General features: G+C 41.1%; 1 protein-coding gene across 1 annotated transcript; it reads right to left on the bottom strand.

Annotated features, from left to right (window-relative positions):
• Positions 1–1,685: 1,685 nt before the first annotated feature.
• On the bottom strand, positions 1,686–23,757 carry MTF2 (metal response element binding transcription factor 2). Its single transcript, XM_079981430.1, has 15 exons — positions 23,478–23,757; positions 15,800–15,998; positions 15,634–15,715; positions 14,649–14,744; positions 13,836–13,936; positions 13,596–13,744; positions 12,304–12,399; positions 11,335–11,403; positions 10,188–10,311; positions 8,132–8,199; positions 7,663–7,833; positions 6,200–6,308; positions 5,981–6,033; positions 5,764–5,865; positions 1,686–4,329 (listed from the first exon to the last, which is right to left on the bottom strand). The coding sequence occupies exons 1-15, from the start codon at positions 23,480–23,482 to the stop codon at positions 3,975–3,977; spliced, it is 1,779 nt and encodes a 592-aa protein (XP_079837556.1). The 5' UTR covers positions 23,483–23,757; the 3' UTR covers positions 1,686–3,974.
• Positions 23,758–24,887: the final 1,130 nt, after the last annotated feature.

Genomic DNA, 24,887 nt, shown 5'->3' on the forward strand with positions numbered 1-24,887 from the left:
CATCCCTGTTCTGTATATTATCAATTCATCCCAGTTACTCAGACTGCAAAATTTAGAAAATTCAAATATGCACGATCATTATATACTCATGAAGCAACCAGACTTATTTTAACTACTGCCAAGTAAGCAAGCATAGCAGTACTTGGCAACAGAATCTGATTAATAATTCCCCCCCCCTTTTTTTTACAAGTGGAATAACTGATTTATAGCAAGAAGGTAAGCAGCAAGCAGAAATGCTATATAGATAAATAATTTTTCCATTTAGTCTTTGAAGTTAGGGCAAATAATACAAAACAGGCTGCTATAAAATCAAGTATTATACAAGCATGGCTTAGTTTTCAAACAGTGATTGTGGGCTGTGCCATCTCCAATTTCAGGTTGGGACTCATGACAATATTTTCTACACTCAAAAATCTGCACTAAATGGGATATTCTCTTTCTGAAGCACTATAGTCCAGCAACTACATGGTGTAGTAAGCTATCAACAGCACAGTTTAATTTGTTAGTAGACAAAACTGGGAGCAATGACTCTATCTCATATGAGGAGTTCCATCTGAAATAGGAGAAAGGTTGAACAGCCATAACAGCCAGGCACGATTAGTACTAATGTCTGCATTATTAACAAAGCTGTTCTTGTGACCCCTGGCAATATAAAATTCCTGTGCCATTTTCCCTCTCACCTCAATTTGTTCATATGGCCTCTGCCGGTGGAGCGGGCAAACACTGGTTACATTTATTTCACGGAAGGACGGGCTCCAATGCTATGACCTCAAAACAAAGTATAGCAGCTGCCTCCATAAAAACTGATACTGGGTGATTTAGTTCCGTCTGCTTGCTAATTGCGGGGTCGCTATTTTTAGCACTGCAACTTATGCAGACCATTTAAAATTACAGTAGTTATCTGGAAGCTACTGAGAATACCTAATTAATGAAGCAAAACTATGCAAAAATAACATCTTTAAGAATACAACTATAAAAACGCAAACAAGCATTCAAATTTTGTACAGCAGAATATAATTCACTAGTTTGTTTTAAAAGGGTCTCACTAGAGATTCTGAACTAATAACAGAAATAGATCAAATTAATGTGGTCTCAACTATGGCATACAGGTGCTAAAACCAATACTGAATTGTGGACTACTCAATCTAAAGATTAAATAATAACAACAATCATCATCATTATCCACCTATCTGACTCGGTGGCTTAGAATGGGCTATTATTTAGTGGTCTAAATAGTTTTCTCACATTTGTAATGTAATCTACACTGCCAAATTTTATGTCCTGCAGTTTATAAAAGCTGAAGGAGGTTATATAGTAGTCAACATGCAATAATGCTCTTTCAGACCCTAGAAAGGGAGGAGCAATCTTCAGATAATTAGCCTCATTCCCATATTTATGCCAAAATCAATCCCACTGAGTTAAAGGAGACTGCATTGCCAAGCTGCTGTGTTCCTGCATTTGCACTTGTCTGAACATGTCTAGGATTGTGCTGTTGCCTAAATCACTTGGAAGAAAGTTGCACTGAAGATTGGAGTAGGAAACCTTGGGACTGGGCTACAATCCACATTGCTTAAATCCAGAACATGTTTATAAAGTCCCATTGAATTTACTTAAGGAAACACACTTAACTCAGGCTTTTAAGATATAACTACAGTTCACACCTGTATAACAAAAATAGGAACAACTTCTTAAAAATACACACATTTAATGTTGATTTTAAAAACGTGAGAACAGTTTCAGTAATACAAACATGTCAACCACTGTGACAAAATGAGAACAAAAACAGCTAAAAATATGTTGATAGTTTGTCAATTTCTCTCCCCAACTCAATTCCAACTGCTGTCTTTGTATGGAAGCCCTACTGCAAATACTGCTGGTGTTTGATGTGAATTACAAAGATTGTGGAAAAGAAAATTAATGGAAATCTGGCTGTTAACATCACAACTACAATTTGCATTGTCCCAAGAGACCAACATTCAAAAAGTAACCTGGGTCTTATCAAAATATTGCAGCTATAGGCAAGGCAACTTTAACTTAATAGCCAAGACTGTGTGAAGGGAAAAGAGATTCATGTTTCTAGTGAAGGCAAAGAAAAGTATACTTAAATTATCACCTTTGTAAAGCTTGTAAGTTTACTGGCCAGCCACAAGCACAGAACAACATATTTTGTCTATGCTTCCTTTGGCTATATAAGGTGGTGACAAAATATTTATTTCCCTTAACAATCATAACAGCATTTTGTTTTTAAGTCAATTTTAGTACAATTAGGTTTAGCCATATAGCCTCTCACTATTTAAAGTCATATTTTTTGTTTTGTTGGCAAGCTCGTGTCTGACAGTAAACCATTAGGCAGTAAAATGAGAAACCATCAGAAAAAGTAGTTGTTTACACTCTTTGGCAAAACAAAAAACAAAGAACAACTCAAAACCAATAAAGAAAATACATCTAGCCCCGACAAAAACACTTGTTATTTTACAAGTAAAATAAAGTTACTCATTTAAAACTTGATTCATATTTATAAGAACAGAAGAGGTAATATTGTAATAAAAGCAGTATTGTTACTTCAAGTGGCAACATACTGTTTGTTGACCCTGTGCAATTAAACACTTTGCTCCAACTATGTTTATCAAACATGACTACAGAACATTACATACAAAAGGAATATTGTGATTCCTGCAGACTTTTTAATTAACTGGGAGACAAAATTTACAATCAATGTGTCACAAATCCTTTTTTCTCCTAGCCAGAGTTTATGTTCAAATTTTCAAGTTCAGATTTGTGTCAGACAGCTAACTTTCTCCAACATTAACTGAGGCTGCAATACTGTGCAGCCAGGCTGCTTAGATCAAGAAGATTTACACCACAATCCTCAGCATGTCTGCTCAGCAGTTTGTCCCATGGAGCTCACTAGGGCTTACTCCCAGGTAAGTGTGTACAGGTTTGCAGCCTCAAAGCAACCTGGTCCACAATAGATGAAATTATTCCCATATTTCTTAACCTTGGCTAAGGTATAGCAAAAGTACTCCTGGCAACTATACATGGATCTCTAGCACTATGTATATGTAGTGCTGAAACATATCTTAATGCTGAAAGGAAGGGGAATCTGCACAGGAGAGACAGGGAGGGATTATGTGTACCTGAAAGGTATACCAAATCTTTTCTTCACTGGGCCTCTATGTGGAGGATTGCAGCCTGAATTATTTTCCGAAGGCATATGACATTAACGACTGCACTCACTGCGAAAACACACAGCACTCATTTGACACATATTCTGTAGTATGTGGCAAACAACAGCACCCATTAAAGCCTGAGAAGAAATGCTGCTGTGTAAATACTGCAACTATTCCTGATAAAAGAATTATGGGATATATAGTCAAAAGCTGCCCAATCCCATAATTTATATTGCATAGGTCACAATCACACACATATATACACATGCACACGTATGTGTATATATACACACATGCAAAGAATATATTAAAAAGACAATGAAGTCTAGTCACAGAGCAATTTACAAGCTCAATATATTTTTTTACACTTTGCTTGAAAGATTTCAATATTTTACAGTCCTCAGTAGGAATTATATACACTGCACCTTATGAAAATCTAGGGTTGTCAAAGTAGAAATACACTTTTGCAAACATTTGGGTAAGAAAAGATTACGAAATCTTACTAAAAATTTGTTCTAGCTACAGAAAATATTCTCTACCCACATGGAATGTTCTCTAGACAAGTCTCTTCTGAAGTCGTGCACATTTAAAAGCAAATGAAATCCCAGATTCCCGCCCTAAACAATCTAAATCCTTATCTTAAAAAAATCCAGCCTCATTTAAAAAATGGTAGAATTTTCAGCACAATGTTTTGTACTGTTAAGAAAGAAATGTTAAGGCTAACTTGGTTTCCTTCTGCACTCCTGATTTATATAAACAGTGCCTATAAATAAAACAGTGCAGCAAACATGTTCAGTACTACAGTCAGGAGGCAGTTGCTCCTTCCCACTCCACAAGATACTGCACTTTTCCATCGAGTGTCACTCGACGTGCCAAAACACGGTATTTTTCACCACAAGCTATCCTACCTGCTGCACCAAAGTAACTGGTAATGGAGTTTTTAAGATGATTAAGTTGTAACTCCTGATCTGCCAAGTTATTAAGTATTTCTGTATTAAGTTCATCATACTGGTAATCATTTTTGCCTTCGTCATCTTTCACAATTTCGGAATTCTGAATCTGGAGTGCTTTACGTGGAAGGCGCCCTCTTCTCCTTAAGTGTGGGATTGCAGCTGGCCAAGTTCTTCCTGTTCGTGTCCTTTTCCTGGATTCAGACAAACTACGGAAGATAAGAAACAATAATTTAAGGTTGAGGGTGGTATTCAACATAGCGTTTAAGTGAACTTTCCTTCAGAGCAACTATTTCTCCTTACATAATGTTCTTCCCCTGTGCGCCCCCAAAATCTGCTCCAGGGATTCCCCCAAACCTATGACAGGGTGGGGTTGTGGGGAAATGTCCTGTTGCACCAGTGGAAATCCTTGGAGGATAGCAATAGTTGAGCTCCACCCTCATAATATAATTTGCATCCATGGCCTAGTAATTTTCCAGTTGGATTATAGCAATACATCTGTTGGATTATAGCAATACATCTGTTGTATTGCTATCCTCCAAGGGACTATCCTTGAAGGTGATCAAAGCTTCAGTTTATGCAAAATAAAGCATCGATTTACACATATCACTGCTTGCTTGTTTGTTTCCAGGCCCAATTCAAGATGCCGGTAATTACCAATAAAACCCTGAACAATGGGAGTCTACCCTTTGTATATCCGTTTCCTTCTTCTTGTTTGTATTTTTCTACTTTCTCTTGTTTTCTGTATATGTGTGGGTATATATCTATATCCTGCACAACTTGAGCCCCATTACAAACCAATCTGTATGTGTTTTAAGATCTTTTCCCCTCCATGTGCCTTCCTTATCAGATATGGTACTCAAAAAACAACACGGGACTTGCACTGCTGACACCCCCAAACTTTGAGACAGTCCCTAGAACAGTCTACCTGGTGGCAACCGTTGCGATTCTTCTAGTATCAGGTAGTTTGCTACTCTGTTTCAAGCCAATTTGATTGACTGCAATGGTTGTTCTATTACTGTATTTGTATTACGACTGTATACTACAGTGGTGCCTCACAAGACGAAAATAATCCATTCCGCGAGTCTCTTCGTCTAGCGGTTTTTTCGTCTTGCGGAGCATCCCTATTAGCGGCTTAGCAGATTAGCGCTATTAGTGGCTTAGAAAAAGGGGGGAGGGGAAAAACTCGCAAGACTCGCAATACGTTTTCGTCTTGCGAAGCAAGCCCATAGGGAAATTCGTCTTGCGAAGCGCCTCGAAAAACGGAAAACCCTTTCGTCTAGCGGGTTTTTTGTCTTGCGAGGCATTCGTCTTGCGGGGCACCACTGTACCTTGAAACCCTGAAAAGAATGAAGGGTGGTAAAAGAATTTTAACAAAATGGCAAATGGTGGGTGTGGAACAGGAGACTGCTGAAAGAAAGGGATGGAAAAATTTCTGTGACCTTTCTAATTTCTTGGGACCCTATTTTGTGCAGTTACCTCCTCTTCCTCCAGCAGCCCCCCATGGTTGAGACTTGCCAACATTCCAGAGAGAAGTTATATTAGAATCCGAGCCAACATGTTTCATATAATTGGGTCACCTTTCCAGTAATAGCTGCAATCCACCATTTCACTCACACAGCATAAAGCAAATGGCAGTGTACCTGTAATGCTTGGAAATACTGTTTGAGGTAGTTTCTTTTGTACTGGCAGCACCTGTGGATTCCACATCTGAGGTATTGGATGAATGTGCAGTTCCATCAGATCTGAGCCATTTCATGTTGCCATGTGATAAAAGTAATCAAATATTAAAATCTGATCTGATCAGACATTAGCCAAGCAAGAACAATACAAATTTAAGAGTACATTTCCCCTACTCACCCAGTAGTGCTAGGTAAATCCAAAGGAGGAGATTCTTGCACTACAACAGGTTCCTTTTCCCAAGGGGAAGGGGAAAAAAAAAAAGAACAGAACTTTTCAGGCTGTGCAAATACTTGCCTTTTCAAGGAGATATAGCTTTTTATTTTTAAATACTGTTTAACATATTGGCCATTTTTAAGTCGATAAAGTAATCAGCGAGTAAATGAAAATGCCACTTACTAAAATAGATGGCTCAGACATCTTCTGGATCATTTTTCTGGTATATGGGCCCGGTGGACGGCCTACAGATTTTTTCTTCCCCTTTCGTTCTACACCATTAGTAACTTCCCTACAAGGACGTCCACAGTCATTTTTAAAAGATACCCCAAAAGAATGCATGTTTGAGTATTATTTATGATTTCATTTTTTTACCATCATCATTTATCAAACATGATTACTTTCTCTATAAGAAACTCACGTTGTGACTTTTTGTTACACACTAATAGGACCCAGAAGATAACCACTGCAGGAATGCATGCATGTCTTTGAATAATAGGAGAGCTGGGAGTGTTATTAGTCTTGAGGCTTTGCTTGGCTGCACAGAGACTTGTTCATGTAGTCTTAAACTATGTTCTTTCTTTATGTATGAATATGGCTATTGCCAAAGAGAAGCATCCCCATTAGCAGTGCTACCACATATCCAAGCAAAGGAAGAAGAGCCTTTCTTCATGGTCTTGCCCTATGTAAACAGCAGAAATGCAGAGGTTGCTGTTCTTGTTAGTTGTGATCTATGGGGAAAGAATTTTAGCGTTGGCACCAGGAGGATTTTGTTGGAGCCCTTCATCCTCATCATACTGATATACTTTTAGGCTAGCACAATGTGATAAAGGCCATAACTCACATGGGGAAACATTCTAGAAATATATGATGTAGTACCCAATCTGGGTCAGACTTTAAGCTTTATTTATATGGTACTTTTATATCCTGCCCTTCTTCCAATCTGAAGTTCAGAGTGGCTGAGAAAGAATAAAATTACACATCAATAAATCATCATTAAAACCACAAAGTCATAGTAAAACAGAAAAATAGCAGCAGCGGCACCATAATTTATCCAATGATTAATAAGCCTGGACAAATAAAATTGTCTTTCACCTTCTAGAGTGGAGAAAGACTGAATCTCACTTGGGAAGGAGTTTCATAGGCAGGTTGCCACCACTAAACATGCTATGTCTCATGTCACTTTGCTCAAGAAACAGAAATTTAAGACTGGGCAACTGTTGCCTAATACTGCAGATTCCACGGAGGACATCTTCAGGAGGGACATTTTGTTCTCTGAGCAGATATGAACCCAACCAATTGATTTAATTTGCTTATTATATAAGGATTATTACTATAAAGCAACATTTTATAGTATTAGCTTATACACAACAGTTAATATTCTAGGCCTAAACTAATTCTATTAAGCAAAACTTCAGTTTCAAAGAGAAAGCGTAACATATTAACCAGTGCTATTTGAAGATATCCTACAGAACACCCCCCCCCAATAATTCCTGCAAACTGCCACTGAAATCAGTGGTAATTAATCTGGAATTAATAAATATTTGCATATCTGGATACTTAAAAGTATCATTTACCAGTTTACCATTTACCAGTTATTTGCCAAATAATTTATTTACTCCAATAGAGAACAAATCATGATTTACCTCTGATCAGGCACAGGTTTAGATGACTTTCTGCCTTTAATTTTGAACTCATGTGAAGTTCCCTCAGGCTCTTTCTCAGCCTTAAAAGCAGCATTTGGGGGGCAAGGGGGAACTCGAATTCTCAAACCAAACAAATGCTTTTTCTTCTTTATTTCCTTTCCAGACATAAACCTACATTGTTAAACATTAAACACAGAACATGAAGCTACAAGTATTTCTTTGACTATACACATAAACCCCAATTTAACTTACTAGTACCAATATTATGTCCCTTCTTTAATTCCCTTCAAATGCAGTGAAAGGACAGCTAAACACCTAACTTGTATCTCAATAACTACAGATTTGACTTTAAACAATTTTGCAGTGCCTCCTCCTGCTGCTACCATGGACATGTTTTTAGGGAATCTTTCAAAGAAACCTCAGGACAAAATCAAGAAGAGAAAAGTGTATAAAAACCCTATCAACTTACATAGTCTTGTAATCATTTAATGCCTCCAGAACATGCTCATATCTTTCAGATTTTGGTGTGTCTGCCAGCTGTAAAGTATTAAGAAGTGATTTAACCTACTAAAAGTTACAGTAAAACTTCTAATCACAATTATTACCTTCAGCCATTCAAAGAGACAAAGTGTATTTGTATTCTAGAATTCCTACATGCATTAGGAATTCTAGAGTAATATTCTAGAATACCTACTGCATTTGACTATTAAGACAATGAAATTTGAAAAAGTAGTATGCTGAATAACTTCAACATCCTAACAAGGTAGTATGGAAATTGTAGGGAGAATTCCTAAATTCCACATCTGTTCAAACAACTAAGCATAGCATTCATGTTTAGGAGTGTTTTATTAATAAAGCAATAAATGTTAATAAAATAACATGCTTTATTTTATTTACATATTACCAACAGGCTACTTCTGTATCAGGTACAATGAAACAAAGCAGCTAAATAACAGAATTGTTTTTTGGAGTGTGATGGGCTACAGAGGGAGGAGAGGAGAATGAAGTCTTATTGAGATTGTATGCATAGTGCATTATTCTGTCTCAGTGTTTTTTTAATGGTACATTTATGAATTTTTAAAACATTGTTATTAAAAATAATTTTGAAATCCTCAATCTTTTCTAGATTAGGTGCAATCAGGGAAAAGTAATCACCATCCAGCCTGTTATTTTTGGTACTGAATTTACTGCAACTATCATTATAATGACAGGAAACAAGCATTTTACAAATAGAGTTAACAATTTTTATTAGAGGTAAGCGCACAGAAAATGATGCCAGATTTGTGTGGCACACATTTTACACAAATAAATGCAATAAAGCGGTTAGGGTTTTTTTCTAATAGTGTAGTGGGATCTCTGTCATCTTGTACAATAGAGCTGACCACTTTGCATGTGGGGTTTCCACAGCCCCCACGCATGTTGGCAGAGTGGGGGGGCCCTTTTAGTGGTATGTTTAGCAAATTTTTCAGGTCACTTCTGCGTTTGGCACTGTCAATCAGGCGGATATTTATCGGTCGTTGTCTGTACATAAAATTATGTTTCAGGCCACTGTCACGGTTTCCATTCAATTTTGTGCATAATGGAAATCAGGCTGTACCTGCAAAAAAACCTATGATTCTATGGAGCTGCTACCAACTCATGCACTGACTTTCTTGAATTCTCTTCACTCTTTTCTGTAACCGGTATTACAACTTTTTCCATGACTTGATCACGTTCATAAACCTCCCCCTCCCTATTATACCCCACCCTTCCTTTCATGAGAGCTCAGGATAGCTAACAGAAATGTAACATTAAAAACAAAACTAGAACCACAATGCAAAAAATCAACATTACACAATACATCAAGAGCAGCCAGTGATGTGGCGCAATGATGAGAAAACACATTGGGCAACAATGCTTGATCAACTGGTAAATTACAGTAGAGGGAAAGGTGGGGGTGGAATTAGGCCACGATGCAGTCCACAAGTTGCACTAAGAGCTTCTTACTGGCCTGGATCACATCTCATATGAAACCACAACCAGTTTAAACCAACTCTTTAAAACTGTGGCTTACTATGAATGAGCAGTGCAAAGTTCCTACAGTGTTTGGCTTGTAATGTTGTCTAAACACACTTGTTTCTTTCCAGACAAACAATGAGTGGTAAGCCAAAGACAATTCTTGGTCACCATTCTTGATTTGTTGAAGAGAAACAAATCACACACTCTGGTTTGCTTTGTCTGTGGTGCAGCAACCACAATGGAACTCTCAGGCAGTGTGCACCAACATAGTGATCATTTACATTAAACCATTGTTTATTTTAAGCTATGGCTTAATGTGCTAAATGACAGCCTTTTGTAGCTACTGGTGTGCATGTTAAAGTCCCTCGCTTACAACCCTAACGTAATCCTCTGAAAACCAGCTATCATTTCATTAGGACAAGAATGTTATACCCTTGATATATTCTGTAAATGGACTAGCCCATTTTTTAAAAGTCTACTGATCACAATAGTTTGACCTGATGACCAATAGCATTTCAACAACTTACCTCACCAGGGTGGAGTCGATCCCAGTTTTCATTAATGTATGTCATGAGTTCAAGCTCCGAATCAAAGTATTTCTTTTTGTGAATAACACTTAGGTTGTAAAGGCATAGGTGTGCTATATCTACCCTAGAATTCAAAAGGTTTTAATAAAAACAATTAGGAAATTTTAAAATGTCATAGGTATGAACCCCACCCGGCTAAAGTAGTGATGTGACTCTTCATAAATCAGCCAGCATACTGTGCTACATTAAGGAACTTTACAACTTTATAAACTTTATAAACTACTGGGGTCATGCCCCAGCTTGCTTTGCCTGCCAGCCAGGCCTACCTCCCGCTCCCTTGACAACCCCCCTTCTCCATTCCCTGCTCTCCCCTCCCCTGCTCATACTGTCTTCTTCACACCAATGACACTGTTTGAGATTCAGCAGAAGAGGTAGGAAGTGAGGGCAACAGAAGAACAGAAGAGGGCAACAAACTACAGCTGGAGAGCCTTCCTCTCTCTCCACCACATCCCTTCTCACCCTCCAACACTGATATGATGGCCTAGCAGCTTGCAGAAGTCTGTTGTCATGCCATATTTCACAGCACAGCACAGCACAGCACTACCTGTTGGTGACCAAGAAAACTGACAACAGCCTTACCTTTTTATTAAGAATGACCACTTACTAGACATTTTATTTCTGTTTCTCAATATGAAGCCAGAGAGGAGGAATACACTAATAACAGTAATTGTTCACAAACTTACTAGAGGACTATTTGTGCTTTGTTTACAGCAAGGGTAGCTAATCTGTGCCCTGCTGTGATACCCAGTTTTTTGTCATCCTTCAACGTCACCTCCCTTAACCCATTTTTTAAAAAGTATTTTAACTGACTACTCTCATGTGCACCCTACTGCAATTCTGTGCTGCCAAAACGTTTTTGTGACCTTACAAAATCCCCAAATATGTCCCTTAGAAAAACCTTTAAAACTGTTGCACCTTCCTTGGACATGCCAACTTTGACATCTGACCCCTAGAAGCCTGATCATGAGTCAATGGGGCCCTTGCCCCAGAAACATTAGCGAAAGGCATGTTATGAGAACCAACTAAAAACAACTTACTGAATTATTAGTTTACTGAATGATTTCCTCCAGTGCAACATTGTACTTACCATTGCAAGGGTAAACGTTTGAGGTATTCTGGTCCAGAACTACAAACTGAACAAATGAATGTATAAAACCTAAAAATAAAAATAAATAACCAAAAAAGTAATTGCTGAGAAGGTACTTACTTGTAGCAACATATTCACTTTTCACGATGTCTATGACTTCAAAGCCCAAAGGAGCCAATACATGCTACTTAGTAGCATAGCAAATAATTAATAGTTATCTAGATTTGTGAACTTAAAATGCTTCCTTTGTTTTATATACATGCAAGTCCCAGTTACCAAACACAATGCATTCCCTGAAAATTGTTCGTTAAGTGAGCGTTCACAAAACAAGTCCATGATTCATATTGATTCTTATGGGAACATTTCTAATCTGGATTTGTCTGACCTCTTCACCTACCCTCTATGGTTTCTTCCTGAAATGCTTGCAGCCAACCAGCAAAAGAGAGACAAAGGAAAAACTGATTTGTCTGATCTCTCCTGCTCTCTCATTTGTCTTATTCCCCACTCCCTCCATAGTTTCTGCCCAAAATGGCTGCAGTCAACCAACAAAGCACGGAAAAGGTTGTTTGGCTATCTAAATCTGTGGCGTTTATATTGAGGTTTGGGCATAATTCTTTATGTTTGGAAAACTGAATTTTTGCATAAGGAGCGGTTATTATAAATATAATTGTTAAGATAACTATCTTTATCTAGGTAACTTTATTTATACAGGCTAACTAAATACATAGCTAGGTATATATTCTGTCTTTCTGTAACAAATTACAAATAAAAATATAGACTAATACAATCCTAATCAGGAACAGCAATAAGAACGTCACCACATGTCATAACTGCAAGTGTGCAGAAAATAATAGTATTATGATGCTATAGGTATAAATGCATTCTTTCCTTGTCTCTCCCCCTGCCCTGCCCTGCCCCCCAGAATAAAACCCTGACAAACACAAGTAGGATCAAGAAAATACACCTTACCTGTCACCAAACAGCATTGGCTTTTGGAGGCACTGCACACAAGCCTCATGAAACCACTGTTTGCATTTGCAGCACTGTAGCATCTTTAAATACCAGCTTCGTTAACAGAAGGAAGAAAGGAAAGAATTGAATTGGAATGTGTTACGTGTTCCCTACTGAAGTGCAAACACATGGGGCAGAATCCAAATTTGTGCAAACAGACTTCTGCTCACAGAACATGATTTCACCTTTCTCTCCTTCTCACTGCAGCCCTTCCCCAAAAAAACTTGCTCTGGAGAATCCCCCAACCTCCCGTAGGAGATTTTGAGGGCCCATAGGAGGCTGTAGGTGGGAAGAAAGAAAGGTGATGAGTGGAAGCCTGTTCTGCATGGCAGATCTGGATGAAATCCATTCCATTTCAGTAAATGGAAAAGTGACACTTAGCGGGCAAAAAGCTGAAGGAAATTTTATCATAATTTTACTCCAATGTGTGGCTTAATATTATGCATGTTTACTTGAAAGTAACTCCCACTGGGTGCTATTCAATGCTAGTCCTATTCAGAGTAGACTCACCTAAGGTAATCAACATAACCCTAGGTTCATTAATTTCTGTGGGTCTGCTCTACTCCAAGTAGGACTTAGTTGAATACAGCCCAATATGTTTAATGAAGCTTGCTCCCAAGTTAAACGTGTAGGAACGTGAGCTTAACAATCCTATTTTTATGAATGCAGACTTTAAAACTGAACAGAAAGTGTAATGAAAGCCTAGGGTCGCTGATACAATGGCCATTACTGTACTAAAATTGCCTTATAAATACCGTATTTTTCGCTCTATAACACGCACCAGACCATAACACGCACGTAGTTTTTAGAGGAGGAAAACAAGAAAAATAATATTCTAAATGAAATAGTGGATATATGATTTTTGTGGTTCATGCTGTGGCCACAGACATGTGATCTGACAGTGAGTTTGGAGTAGCCCAATGCAAAAATCCTGAGGATCCATGTGGATCCATGCTTTGTAACCACGGAGGAGGGAAGGAAGGGGAACCATAGATCCTCTGCTCATGACTGCAGCAGATTCCCCCCCCCCCCGCCACCCGCAGGCATTTGCTCCATAACACGCACAGACATTTCCCCTTACTTTCTATGAGGAAAAAAGTGAGTGTTATTGTGCAAAAAATACGGTATATACGTAATATTTCTGGAACAGAACACAGCATTCAGCTCTCATACAGATTACTGGCATTTAATAGAATATACAGCAATAAATCTGAGAGAAAATCTTTTCATAAGAGTTTCAACATGCTTACTCTCCAGGACCTCCACAGTAGCAATAACACTGTTGGGCATTTGTTTTATGGCCTGCATCCCATTCAAGGTCGGATACATTGTAAGGCAATGTCTGCTTCATGACTTGCAGTGCTTTGGCATTTGGTCCTTTCTTAAGTGCGCCACCTCTCTGGAATAAAACAGATTGAAGCAGCGACCACTACTATACAAAATCAAGTTCAAATTTAAACTGTAGTCACTTCACTAAGTGGATAACTTACCTTTGTTGTTGTTGCAAAGACACACTGCCGGCAAAGCCATTTATCATCTGAATCTATCACGCTTGAATCAATATTTGGTGTGTGACACAGCTGGTGATAACCTGAATTTAAAAATATTTTTTTAATTTTTATTACAGTAAGGTTACTAAACACCCTTGCCACCTTAACCTTTAATGGCACGTGACAATAAAGAAAACCCAAACCATCTTCTGATTTACATTATAATTCAAATGTATTTTATGTCAAGAGGTACAATGCATATCCCATTTGTACACAACCGTATCAACAGGACGACATGTAACAGTGCCAGCCTGCTTATGTAACAGACCTACAAGAGAACTTCCAATTCCTCTCCTACACACACCACACATACACCAAATCTGCTCTGAAGGGCTAGAGGACCCTCCAGCTGGAGAAGGGAAGAGAAGGACGAGGAAGACCTGTCAGGTCCGCTGGCACAACACTCAATCTCACCCCATGTACTTACAGTGGACACAACACTAACTTAACTGTGTCACTCAGCTGATGGTAAGGCTTCCATCAGCAAAACAGGAAGGGGAGCAATTTTCTGCAAACCCCTGCCTCCAGCAATCTGCTCCAGAATATTAAGGGAACCTGTGGAGTAGCTTCAAGAGCATATGAAAGGCTGTAGAGGGAATAGTGAATTGGCTAAATAAATAAACAGATACATAGATAAAAAAATAAAATCCCCTTCCTCTTTTGCTGATGGAACCCTTGCCATCAGCTGAGTGACACTGTGTAATACAATCCTGATTTTCTTAAAAAATCTGCACATTAAGAAGTTCACTTTACCTTGACCACACTTATCACAAATAACCATTTCATTGGGTGCTTCTGAATATTCTTCCTGGCATATTGTACAGACCATTTCCCCACTTTCAGTAGCTCCTAAAACAATAAAAAGTTATAGCTTACATTAAATAAATAAAATACATACACGAAACGGATACCAGTTGTATTACCGTATTTTTCTGTATATTGTACGAGGCTTTTTGACTCAAAAATCACGTCAAAAAACTGGGGTCATCCAATACACCGATAGTGGCATTGGGGGGGGAGAGAAGCAGGGTGCCGCCAGCCATCCGTTTGGCAGAAGTGCGGCTTCCCTCAATGCTGCAGCAAGTGGGGAGCGATCTGGGGGGTGTTTCCTGCCCGCATCTTGGGGGGGGGGGAGAGAGAAGCTGCACACCGCCAGCCAGCTCGCGGAATAAAACTACATGTTATTATTAAACTGATTTTTATATCACCCTCTTCGCCTCTTTCCTATAAAAGCTCAGGATGATGACCAGTGTAAAAATGATTGCAATAGCTAATCATATTTTGGGGGCCAGCTGTTTACATCTAAACAGAAACAGATGCACTTCCCTGGGGAAGTTCCTCAAACAGGACATTGCCATACAGATGGCTCAGCCAGGTCTTGCTTCCAGCAGAGGCATAAGAAATCGATTCCGGCCCTCCAGGTGTTTGGGACTACAATTCCCATCACTCCTAGCTAACAGGACCAGTGGTCAGGGGTGATGGGAACTGTAGTCCCAAACATCTGGAGGGCTGGCGTTTGCCTGTGCCTGCTTTAAGGCCAATGCTGATAAATGTTGCCCATCCAAGATCAATGCAGAGTTGTCAAAAAGGGACCTAAAGTGTCTATTAACGCAAACTCCCTGACCAAGCCTTCAACTTTATTCTGTTCCCTCCCGTGGGGTCTCTCACTGGGACAAGACTGGAAATAGATGAGGTCTGAAATTTCAAAGTGTCAATAAAAATAAAGTAAGGTTCTTGCCTGTTTGTATGTCCTTCCAGAGAACCCAGGATTTGGAACTGTCTTCAAATATTATGAAGCAGCTCTGCTTAAGTTTGTTTATCTGAAAAGGAGAATAAATGTTAGTGTTTAGGTGGCACAGCCTCAGAAGTATGATAATTTTACAAGGATGTTGGACACAAATTACCTTTTTGATAGTTCCAAGATAAAACAAGCCATCTGACCATCTAGCTAGGACATCTTGACCTTCTTCAAATTTGCACACTGGCTTTTTGGTTTTCTGTCCATCCCGCGAGGACAGTTTGGTCAAGGACGTTGGTGGTTTTTGGTTTCGGCGTAAAGGAGACCGCTTGTGGACCACTGAATTACCCACCCCCGTAGAGTCTCTAAAGTAAGAACAAAAATAAATGTAGAATTAATATGAATAATTTGTCACTTGCTCTTCTTCTTGTAGTAAAAATATAAAGCCCTCTTTGCACCTTGCAACCCTCCAGTTAAAAGCCATCAGAAAACTACAAGCCATGTGACACTACAATGCAAATAAATACAATCTAATTAAGTTAATATACTGAAAAAAGAGAGTACTCAAAATAGGAGTGGGACTGAAAGCAGAACTTATCTGAAGAAAAATCTGAGATATGAATATGAAAGATGAAGTTAGCCTTTTTCCTGGGGAATTGTAGCTAGTGCAATATCAAAATTCAGGGCTGGGGAAGTAGGTCATATTCCTGGATGTCAAGATTGAGCTGTAAACATCAGAGTTCTGCCATTTCTACTGCCAATATAATCCTCTGAAATTTCCTTTACAACCTGTTTCTTTGCAGTACTTTCCAAATACTCAAGTAGTACTGATCCGTAAGCAGTGAAACTTGCACATGCTAAGCCTATATTTTAGGGTGTCATCTGAATTACTTGCACAACTAACGAGTAAAATGGTCATTTGGTGCCATTTGTAATAATAAAAAGTGAGTATTTGCATAACACATCGGAACACAAAACCATAACCAAGACACTTACAGAAAGTTGTAAGGAAATAGAGCAAACACTGCTCTTGGCTTCTAAATCTTGGGATGGATGCAGTGCCAGGTAAATCATGAATTCCAACTTTCCGCACACAGTGAAAAGGAGAATGTGGTATTAATGAAAGAGTGTTCCCCTGCACCCAATAATTTATCTACCAAATTTTAACAAGTGAATTAGGCTAGCCTCATCTTCCCTATAATCACTGGGGAACACTGGGATAGAGGGATGGAACTCATCCATTGAAAATGTCTACTGATAGAAGAGCCCCCAAAACCAGCTGTACACAACACAACAACAATATTGACAAGTACAGAATTGTGTTAAAAGAGAACATAACATTCTATTATGTTCTTATATATGCTGGAAGCCACCCATACTGCCTGGGGCAACCCAGTCAGATGGGTATGCTACAAATAATAAAATTAGCATTATTATAATCCTACTCATGTTCACTACAGTGGTACCTCAGGATGCGAACGGGATCTGTTCTGGAGCCCCGTTCGCATCCTGAATAGAACATAAGACGCGACTGTGCGTCGCGTTTCACTGCTTCCGCTCATGACATCATTTTGACCGTCTGCGCATGTGGCGAAACCCAGAAGTAACGCACCCAGTTACTTCTGGGTCACCGCGGAGCGCAACCCAAAAATACTTATCCTGAAGCATATTTATCCAGAGGTATGACTGTACGAAGCCCCACTGTGTTCAATGGGGCTTGCTCCACAGTATTTTAAGCAGTCCACATAAAAATACAAAATTCAATTTAAAAATTCCTAAAAACTAGATAAAAAAGCAAAACATGTATCACAAATAAAACCCCTTTAAAAAAGAACATAATCAAGAGTCCAGGAAAGCTTGGATAAACATATAGGGTGGTATTCAGCTAAGTTTTATTCAGAACAAACACTGAAATTAATGGGTCTACTTTTGAGTAAAGGTTTGCTGAATATGTTTTAGAGATCATTGCTGCTTCCATCCCAATTACCTTGGAGACAGCGTTCTGGAGAGTGGGTGCTATCACCAAGAAGGCCCATTTTACTTTTTTACCAAGTGACAATCCACTGGCCATGGCTACTTAGGATATTCAAACTGCAATTCTAAATTTATATTAATACTACAAACTTGCATTTGGTTGCCAATACCCAAATATACCCCAATAATTTAAAAAGGCAATATCATCATTAAGAAAAGTCAATATACCACTAATACTTGTATAATCATTTTTTAAGATAAGCAAATTATGATGTTTTTGTGATTGTCAAGTGTTATGCTTATGAAAACAGTAGTAAAAAAGGTAATCTTCCGTCATACCATCGATGACATGAGAGAATAATATTTTCCTTTTAATACGCTATTACTTTCTTAGTGATGGAAGGAGAAACTACAGTGGTACCTCGGGTTAAGTACTTAATTTGTTCCGGAGGTCCGTTCTTAACCTGAAACTGTTCTTAACCTGAAGCACCACTTTAGCTAACGGGGCCTCCTGCTGCCGCCAGAGCACAATTTCTGTTCTCATCCTGAAACAAAGTTCTTCACCCAAGGTACTATTTCTGGGTTAGTGGAGTCTGTAACCTGAAGCATATGTAACCCGAGGTACCACTGTATAGGAAATCCACATAGGGAAGCGGGCTTCTGCTCCCACAGTTGATAGATATCTGCATTCAGCTAGACCTCATATAATTGGCTGAATTACATATATATATATATATATATATATATATATATATATACACACACCCCCAACTTTCTCCAAACAAGAACACAAAGCTTGTTACACTGGTTTCTAAATACATACGATTTCTAAACGTACATGGAACTAGAAGTGCACCAGGATGAGGTTGGTAGCTTGGAAGAACTGCATAAGGAGTAGATGTTCATAGCTGATCAGTGGCACTGCAATCTAGCTCTCAGCTCAGTGCAAACAAAACAGGAGAGCAATAGTGCAACACTGAAGCAAAATGGTAAAATACTGCAGAGATAGCTGGACATGACTAAACTGGGGGCAGAAACAGAGCTGGCAAAGTCTAGAGCAGATCATGGCAATAGAAGTGGTCTCCCCCCATCCCCATTTCCTCCTACTCTACCACCAACTGATGCTGGTAATCCAGAAGGTGGTACTTCCCCTTTCTGCACACCACAACTATCAGAAAACACGACACACAGATGCAGCAGACTGAGACTTACACATGTTCACACTGTGCACACAAGATGATAAAGCGCCACTGCACGAAGCAAGTTGAGCTTGCTCCCGCACGTATTCTTCTGCTCGAGCAAGTTGGTAAGCTTGAAAAGGTTAAAATTCTGAGTTGCCGCTGCTCTGAGAAGGGCTTGCTGCAACTGACTCTATTGGACTTCAAGTAGACCTACAGGATGCCACAGCCCTGCTTCCAGAGTAGGGCTAGCTCAGAGTCCCATTTCAACCGCTTAATAATGAGGACCCAGCAATGAAGCCGCTCTACATGCTGTAAGACATAGAAGTAAGTGTTGGGGACTCAACTTGTCTGCCATGCAAATGGTCGCTGGCTACTGAAGGTAGATGAGATGTTAACTGCCCATCAATGACCACTTCACATGCTCCAGGGAATGTGAACAGCAGCCAGGAAGCAGCTGTGAGGTAATGAGGAATGGAACATGGCAATCACCAATCCTTCTGTTCTGCAGAAGGAAGTCAATGCTTCAATGAGGAGGTAAGGCTTAGATAAGAGCTGAAGACCCTCTCTTGTTTTGGTAAGATGCACAAGGGATTTTGAGGATTGGGACAACCTGCCCACTAGTTTTCAAGTTAAAATAAAGAAAACATACAGATAACAGAGTATAGCTTTTCTTTTTTCCTTTTCCAAAGTTTGGACTGAAAAGTGAGGTGCATTCATATGTCATTGTGCTTTGCAGCAGCAGCAGCAGCAGCAGCAGTAGTTTGAATTTGATATCCCGCTTTATCACTACCCGAAGGAGTCTCAAAGTGGCTAACATTCTCCTTTCCCTTCCTCCCCCACAACAAACTCTCTGTGAGGTGAGTGGGGCTGAGAGACTTCAAAGAAGTGTGACTAGCCCAAGGTCACCCAGCAGCTGTATGTGGAGGAGCGGAGACGCAAACCCGGTTCCCCACATTCTTTGAATGTGCACAAAAAGGCGGTTGCCTGTATTACTGTATTTTTTGCTCTATAAGACTCACTTTTTCCCTCCTGAAAAGTAAGGGGAAATGTGTGTGCATCTTATGGAGCGAATGCAGGCTGCGCAGCTATCCCAGAAGCCAGAACAGCAAGAGGGATTGCTGCTTTCACTGCGCAGCGATCCCTCTTGCTGTTCTGGCTTCTGAGAGTCAGAATTTTTTTTTCTTGTTTTCCTCCTCCAAAAATTAGATGCGTCTTGCGGTCTGGTGCGTCTTATAGAGCGAAAAATACGGTACATTTCATGTTTTTGCATATAATATAACATGTTCAGTCCCAGGCAGTTCTAGTTCTAACAACTGTGTGTATTCTAGCTAGGAAGACCTCCACCTAGAACCCTTAAGGTGGACAACAAGGACAGTGTGGGTGTAAACTACTTAGAGGTTACTGTAGTTAAAAGTGATATAATAAGTGTGTAAATAAACAGCTAAATAGAGCAGGTAAGGAACTGTGTGCTGTGCAATGAACTTTGTAGGAAGTGACTATCTTACTTTTTTACACAGAAGTTGGAGGCTGCTATGCTCCCCCTCGTTTGTGGGCTTCACAAGCAACCAAGCTCCCATGTGTTGATTTTATCACTATCACTGAATCCACAATTTCTTTCATTTGTTGTGCGAACATGCAGAAAGACAATGCAGGGGTGCACTTAGCTTGAATATACCAATTAATATATCAGAAAAAACATGCTTCCCCAATACCCAGTCCCATGCTAATGTGCCCTCAGTAAGCCTGCAGTCCCCGCAACCTCTTGTTAAATCAAGTGAGATTAATTACCAAAATATTCCAGTAGATAAATAACAACTACCTGGAATATATTTTAAATCATTTAATTATATACTATATTTCTTGCAAGGAGCTCAAGGCACCCTACATGGCTGGTTCAATTCCCCGCTCCTCCACATGCAGCTGCTGGGTGACCTTGGGCTAGTCACATTTCTCTAAAGTCTCTCAGCCCCATTCATCTCACAGAGTGTTTGTTGTGGGGGAGGAAGGGAAAGGAGATTGTTAGCCACTTTGAGACTCCTTAGGGTAGTGAGAAAGCAAGATATCAAATCCAAATTCTTCTTCTCAACAATCTTGTGAAGAAATTAGGCAAAGACTAAGTGACTAGCTAGCCCAGGGATAGGAAACCTAAGGCCCATGGGCCACAAGCGGTCAACAGGGGTTGTTTAAATGGCCCATGAGCTGCCCTCGAATCGAGCCACCTGCTCGGCGAGCCCCCTCCCCACTGCGCTAAACCAGTGCAACACGGTGCGGGGACTTGCTTCCACGGTGCCGGAAATCGCGTGCGCACTCACACACGTGTACAATCCGGTCCACAGTGGGATCTCAGCTGGAGTGAACCGGCCCAGGGAAGGTAAACCTTGCCGACCCCTGAGCTAGCCCATGGGAACCCAGTAATCTTCACAGCTGAAGAAGCACTTGAATCCAACTCTCCAAAGTCGTACTACTCTTAACCTCTAACCAGCCTTTCTCAACCTTAGGTCCCCAGATGTTGTTGGGACTACAACTCCCATCATCCCTGACCACTGGTCCTGCTAGCTAGGGATGATGGGAGTTGTCGTCCAGCATCTGGGGCCCCAAGGTTGAGATATGTTGCTCTTTCACAATACTGGCTCTCTCTTTTTCTTCACCAAAGAATAACTGACATTTTTCATTGTATAGTGTTAGTGGAGGCTTCGTTATTGGGCTGTCACAATGACTGCCTGTACAGGTAACCTGCAACATACATTTAACACATGCAATTTCAGCTTTATGCAGTTGAAGGCCAGCTGGCTAAAATCACACAATTTAAATGCATGGAAGCTGAAGAGCTTAAAAGCTCTTCTTGTACAGGGTTTCCCCAGGGTGGAAAGTTTTTAAGCTCTTAGTCTTGCTTACCAGGCTATGGGTGCCTCTCACGAGATCTTCTGAGAGCCTCCCAGAGTCTGGTAAGCAAGACTGACAACTTAAAAGCTCTCTGCCTTGCTTGTTGGAGTAAGACCCATGTGGTGCATCAGCTCCAGAAGGTAAGATTGCTTGCATGGAAGTGGTTCCAAGGGGGTTGTTCGAGTATATGTATTTTTGTGTGTGCGCACCATCCCCAAAACTTACCCTCTGTGCAAGATGCGATCGCACTGTACTTACTCAGCCTAACCATCTTCAGGGTTACTGCAAGGATAAAAGGGTGTGGAGAGACCTATGTATGCTGCCTTGAGTTCCTCAGAGAAAGGGTGGGATATATATATACACCTATTACCTTTGTTCACCAGGAGGGTTGCCATGCCCCACTTATCTACACTTTCTCAAGATAGTTTTCTTACATACTGCTGCTCCAATTCCACCATACTGCCACAGAGTACCTGGAATTCAGGAATTCTAAAGAGAGGCTGGCAGTCATAGTGGAGAATTTAGCATCCCAGAAATGAGTTAAAAGCTTGTGAAACTGATTTTTCCCCCAAAGAAAAGAGGACACCCTCAATTTAATTCATGAACTGAATCTGCTTTTCACATAAGGAACAAACAACCAAAACACTGAGATGAGTGGCACAGTAACATTTGAAAACCAGAATAATGTAATCTGTGCTATCCACATCAAAGAGAGAAAAAACATAAAATACTTTGCAATAGCGAAGTGACAGTGGAAGGACATCAACCAAGACCACTAAGCAAACAGCAGCTGGACAGAAATTGCAATTAATCACAAGTAGGAAGGGACCACAAGGAATCATCTAGTCCTAACCCCTGCAATGCAGGAATCTTTTGCCCATCATGAGGATCGAGCCTAAGCGTGTGTGCATGTGTACACACACACACACACACACACACACACACACAGGGTGAGTCCTTTAAAAGAAGCCCCACGGATACAGAGTACACATATTCCATGGGGCCTCTTTTAGAAGACTCACTGTGTGTGGCCATTTATCTATCTCAGGGCTGCTAAACTTCTTTTGCTCTAACATACCAGGAATGTGTTAAAACTATAAACATGGGATGAAGAGGAGAGTAACGAACACCCTTTGAAATAATATGCAATACCATCTTTATTGGGGGTTGTTTTGTTTTTTTTGCAAATCCAGAGTCTAAAATTACCGGACCCCCTCATTTTCTAAACACCACATAAACATCTACACAGGCAAAGAGCGACGATCATAACAAAACAACAAAACGCCGCGGGCTCGTTCATAGGTACGGATCAACAAAGCCAGGAAACTTCCCCGTTCCCTGGGAGTCGAGGTCGCCACGAGCTATCAAAGTGCCACCCTCTTCCCCACCCCCACCCGGGAGGCCCTCGCCTTTGTTTTGGTCTCCAGGCTGGGAGGTGGGGAGGGGAAATACAACCAGAAGCCCCTTCAAACCCACAAATACAGCTTTTCTGTCGCCAGTAATATCACCCAAACACACCCCTCCCCGCCTTCTTTTAACAAAGCGCAATTAAAAATAAGGTCGGAGTGGAGGGTGGAAGAGAGAGAGAGAGAGAGGCCTTCGTGATGTCGGTTCCCTCCACCCAACAAAACCGGATTTGGGGAGAACAGAGAAAGGAAATCCAGCCAGCGGAGGAAACTGAGGGCGCGGAGGGGAGGGGAGACGGAGCCCAGCTCTTTCTCCCGCTCTCTGCGCCAGCCGAGGGGGGGGGCTTCCCTTCCCGGGACCCCCCCCCCCACAGCTACCCTACCCGCTCCCTTCACCCACCTCATTCGGTCTCTCCGGTGGGGCCACCCGCTTCATACAGGGAAATCAAGTGAGCTCAACGCGCTCCTCCCGAGAGAAGCCTCCCGCCGACCGGGCTCCTCGCGAACCAACCGCCTCACGGGGGTGGGCTGGGGGCTCTATAGGACCCTTGGACCGGGGAGGGGGGTTGGGCTGGACGAGGACGAAGCTCAAGGCAGCCTCACGGGCAGCCCTTCGCCTCCACCGCAGCCCTTCGCCATTTTGCTTTCCCGCGGAGGAGGAGGCGCTGGTGCATTGTGGGGGAAAACACAAAAGGAGCCGCTTTCCAACGGCAACAACGGCGGCGGCGGCGGCCCCTCCCACGCGCCGGCCCCGGCCTCGCGCCGAATCACCTTCGGCGAGGGGCGGGGCGAGGGAGCGCGAGAGCAAGAGGCAGCCAGCCAGCCAACCAACAAACCCGCCCGCTTCTAGCTGCGTGCGGAAGGACACAGAGCCGCGAGAGTGCCTTGTCTGCGGGTGAACAAAGAGGGATTATTTTAACAGAGAGACACGGTTCCCTCCTCCTGCTCCTCCGCGTCTTTTTTTAGCGAACTCTCCAGCGCGGGTAGAGAGAGTTTTGGAAGGAAATTGGGAATGTGTGTTAGGAAACAAGGCAGAGCCTTTAGCTTCGAGACCGAAGTGGACAACTTCTGCTCTTGCCTAACAGCGATATACTCAGTCCTTTTTTTTTTCTTTTAAAAAAAATGTTTAGAGGTACTCTCATTTTGACTCAAGAAAATCACAATTTTATAGTTCAAATCAGGAAAAATAAATACAGTAAATGGACAAAAGTACAAAGATTCACAGAATGTTTAGGGGTATGCGTGCCCCTGCGTAGCCCCAGAAAAAAGCACTGGATATACTCTATCCTGTATATATTTCTGAAATATAAAAATGCATTCCTAGCGAAGGTGTTTTGCAGTCGCCTCCCTGCTGCTCTTCTATGTCCCTGCTTCAGCTCAGAGAGGTATAATAATAATAGTAATAGTAATAGTAATAGTAATAATAACAGCAACATTTATACCCTGCCCATCCGGCTGGGTTTTCCCAGCCACTCTGGGCAGCTTCCAGCACAGGCTTCCTCAAACTCGGCCCTCCAGATGTTTTGAGACTACAATTTCCATCATCCCTGGCCACTGGTCCTGCTAGCTAGGAATCATGGGAGTTGTAGGCCAAAAACATCTGGAGGGCTGAGGTTGAGGAAGCCTGTTCCAGCACATATAAGAAAATTGTATGTTTCTGCTCCCCTGCCCTGGTGGATCAGGCCCAACAAGGCACATTTGGTGGTTCTGACATCATGGTTCCTCTGGAAAGCCTACAAAAGGGGGCACAGGGCAACCGCCCTTTCTCCACTTCTATTACCACTTGGATGATGGACTCAAGGGCATCCTG

The sequence above is a fragment of the Podarcis cretensis genome (assembly GCF_951804945.1).
Source record: "Podarcis cretensis genome assembly, chromosome: 6".
Classification (NCBI taxonomy): Eukaryota; Metazoa; Chordata; class Lepidosauria; order Squamata; family Lacertidae; genus Podarcis; species Podarcis cretensis.

Bases quoted from the DNA above. Each gene is read 5' to 3' on its own strand.
- MTF2 (XM_079981430.1), bottom strand. The intron at 11,404-12,303 runs GTAAGGTGTATT...TTTTATTTTTAG, and splicing joins CCAATGCTGTTTGGTGACAG to GTTTTATACATTCATTTGTT. The intron at 6,309-7,662 runs GTAAATCATGAT...ACGTCCTTGTAG, and splicing joins AAACCTGTGCCTGATCAGAG to GGAAGTTACTAATGGTGTAG.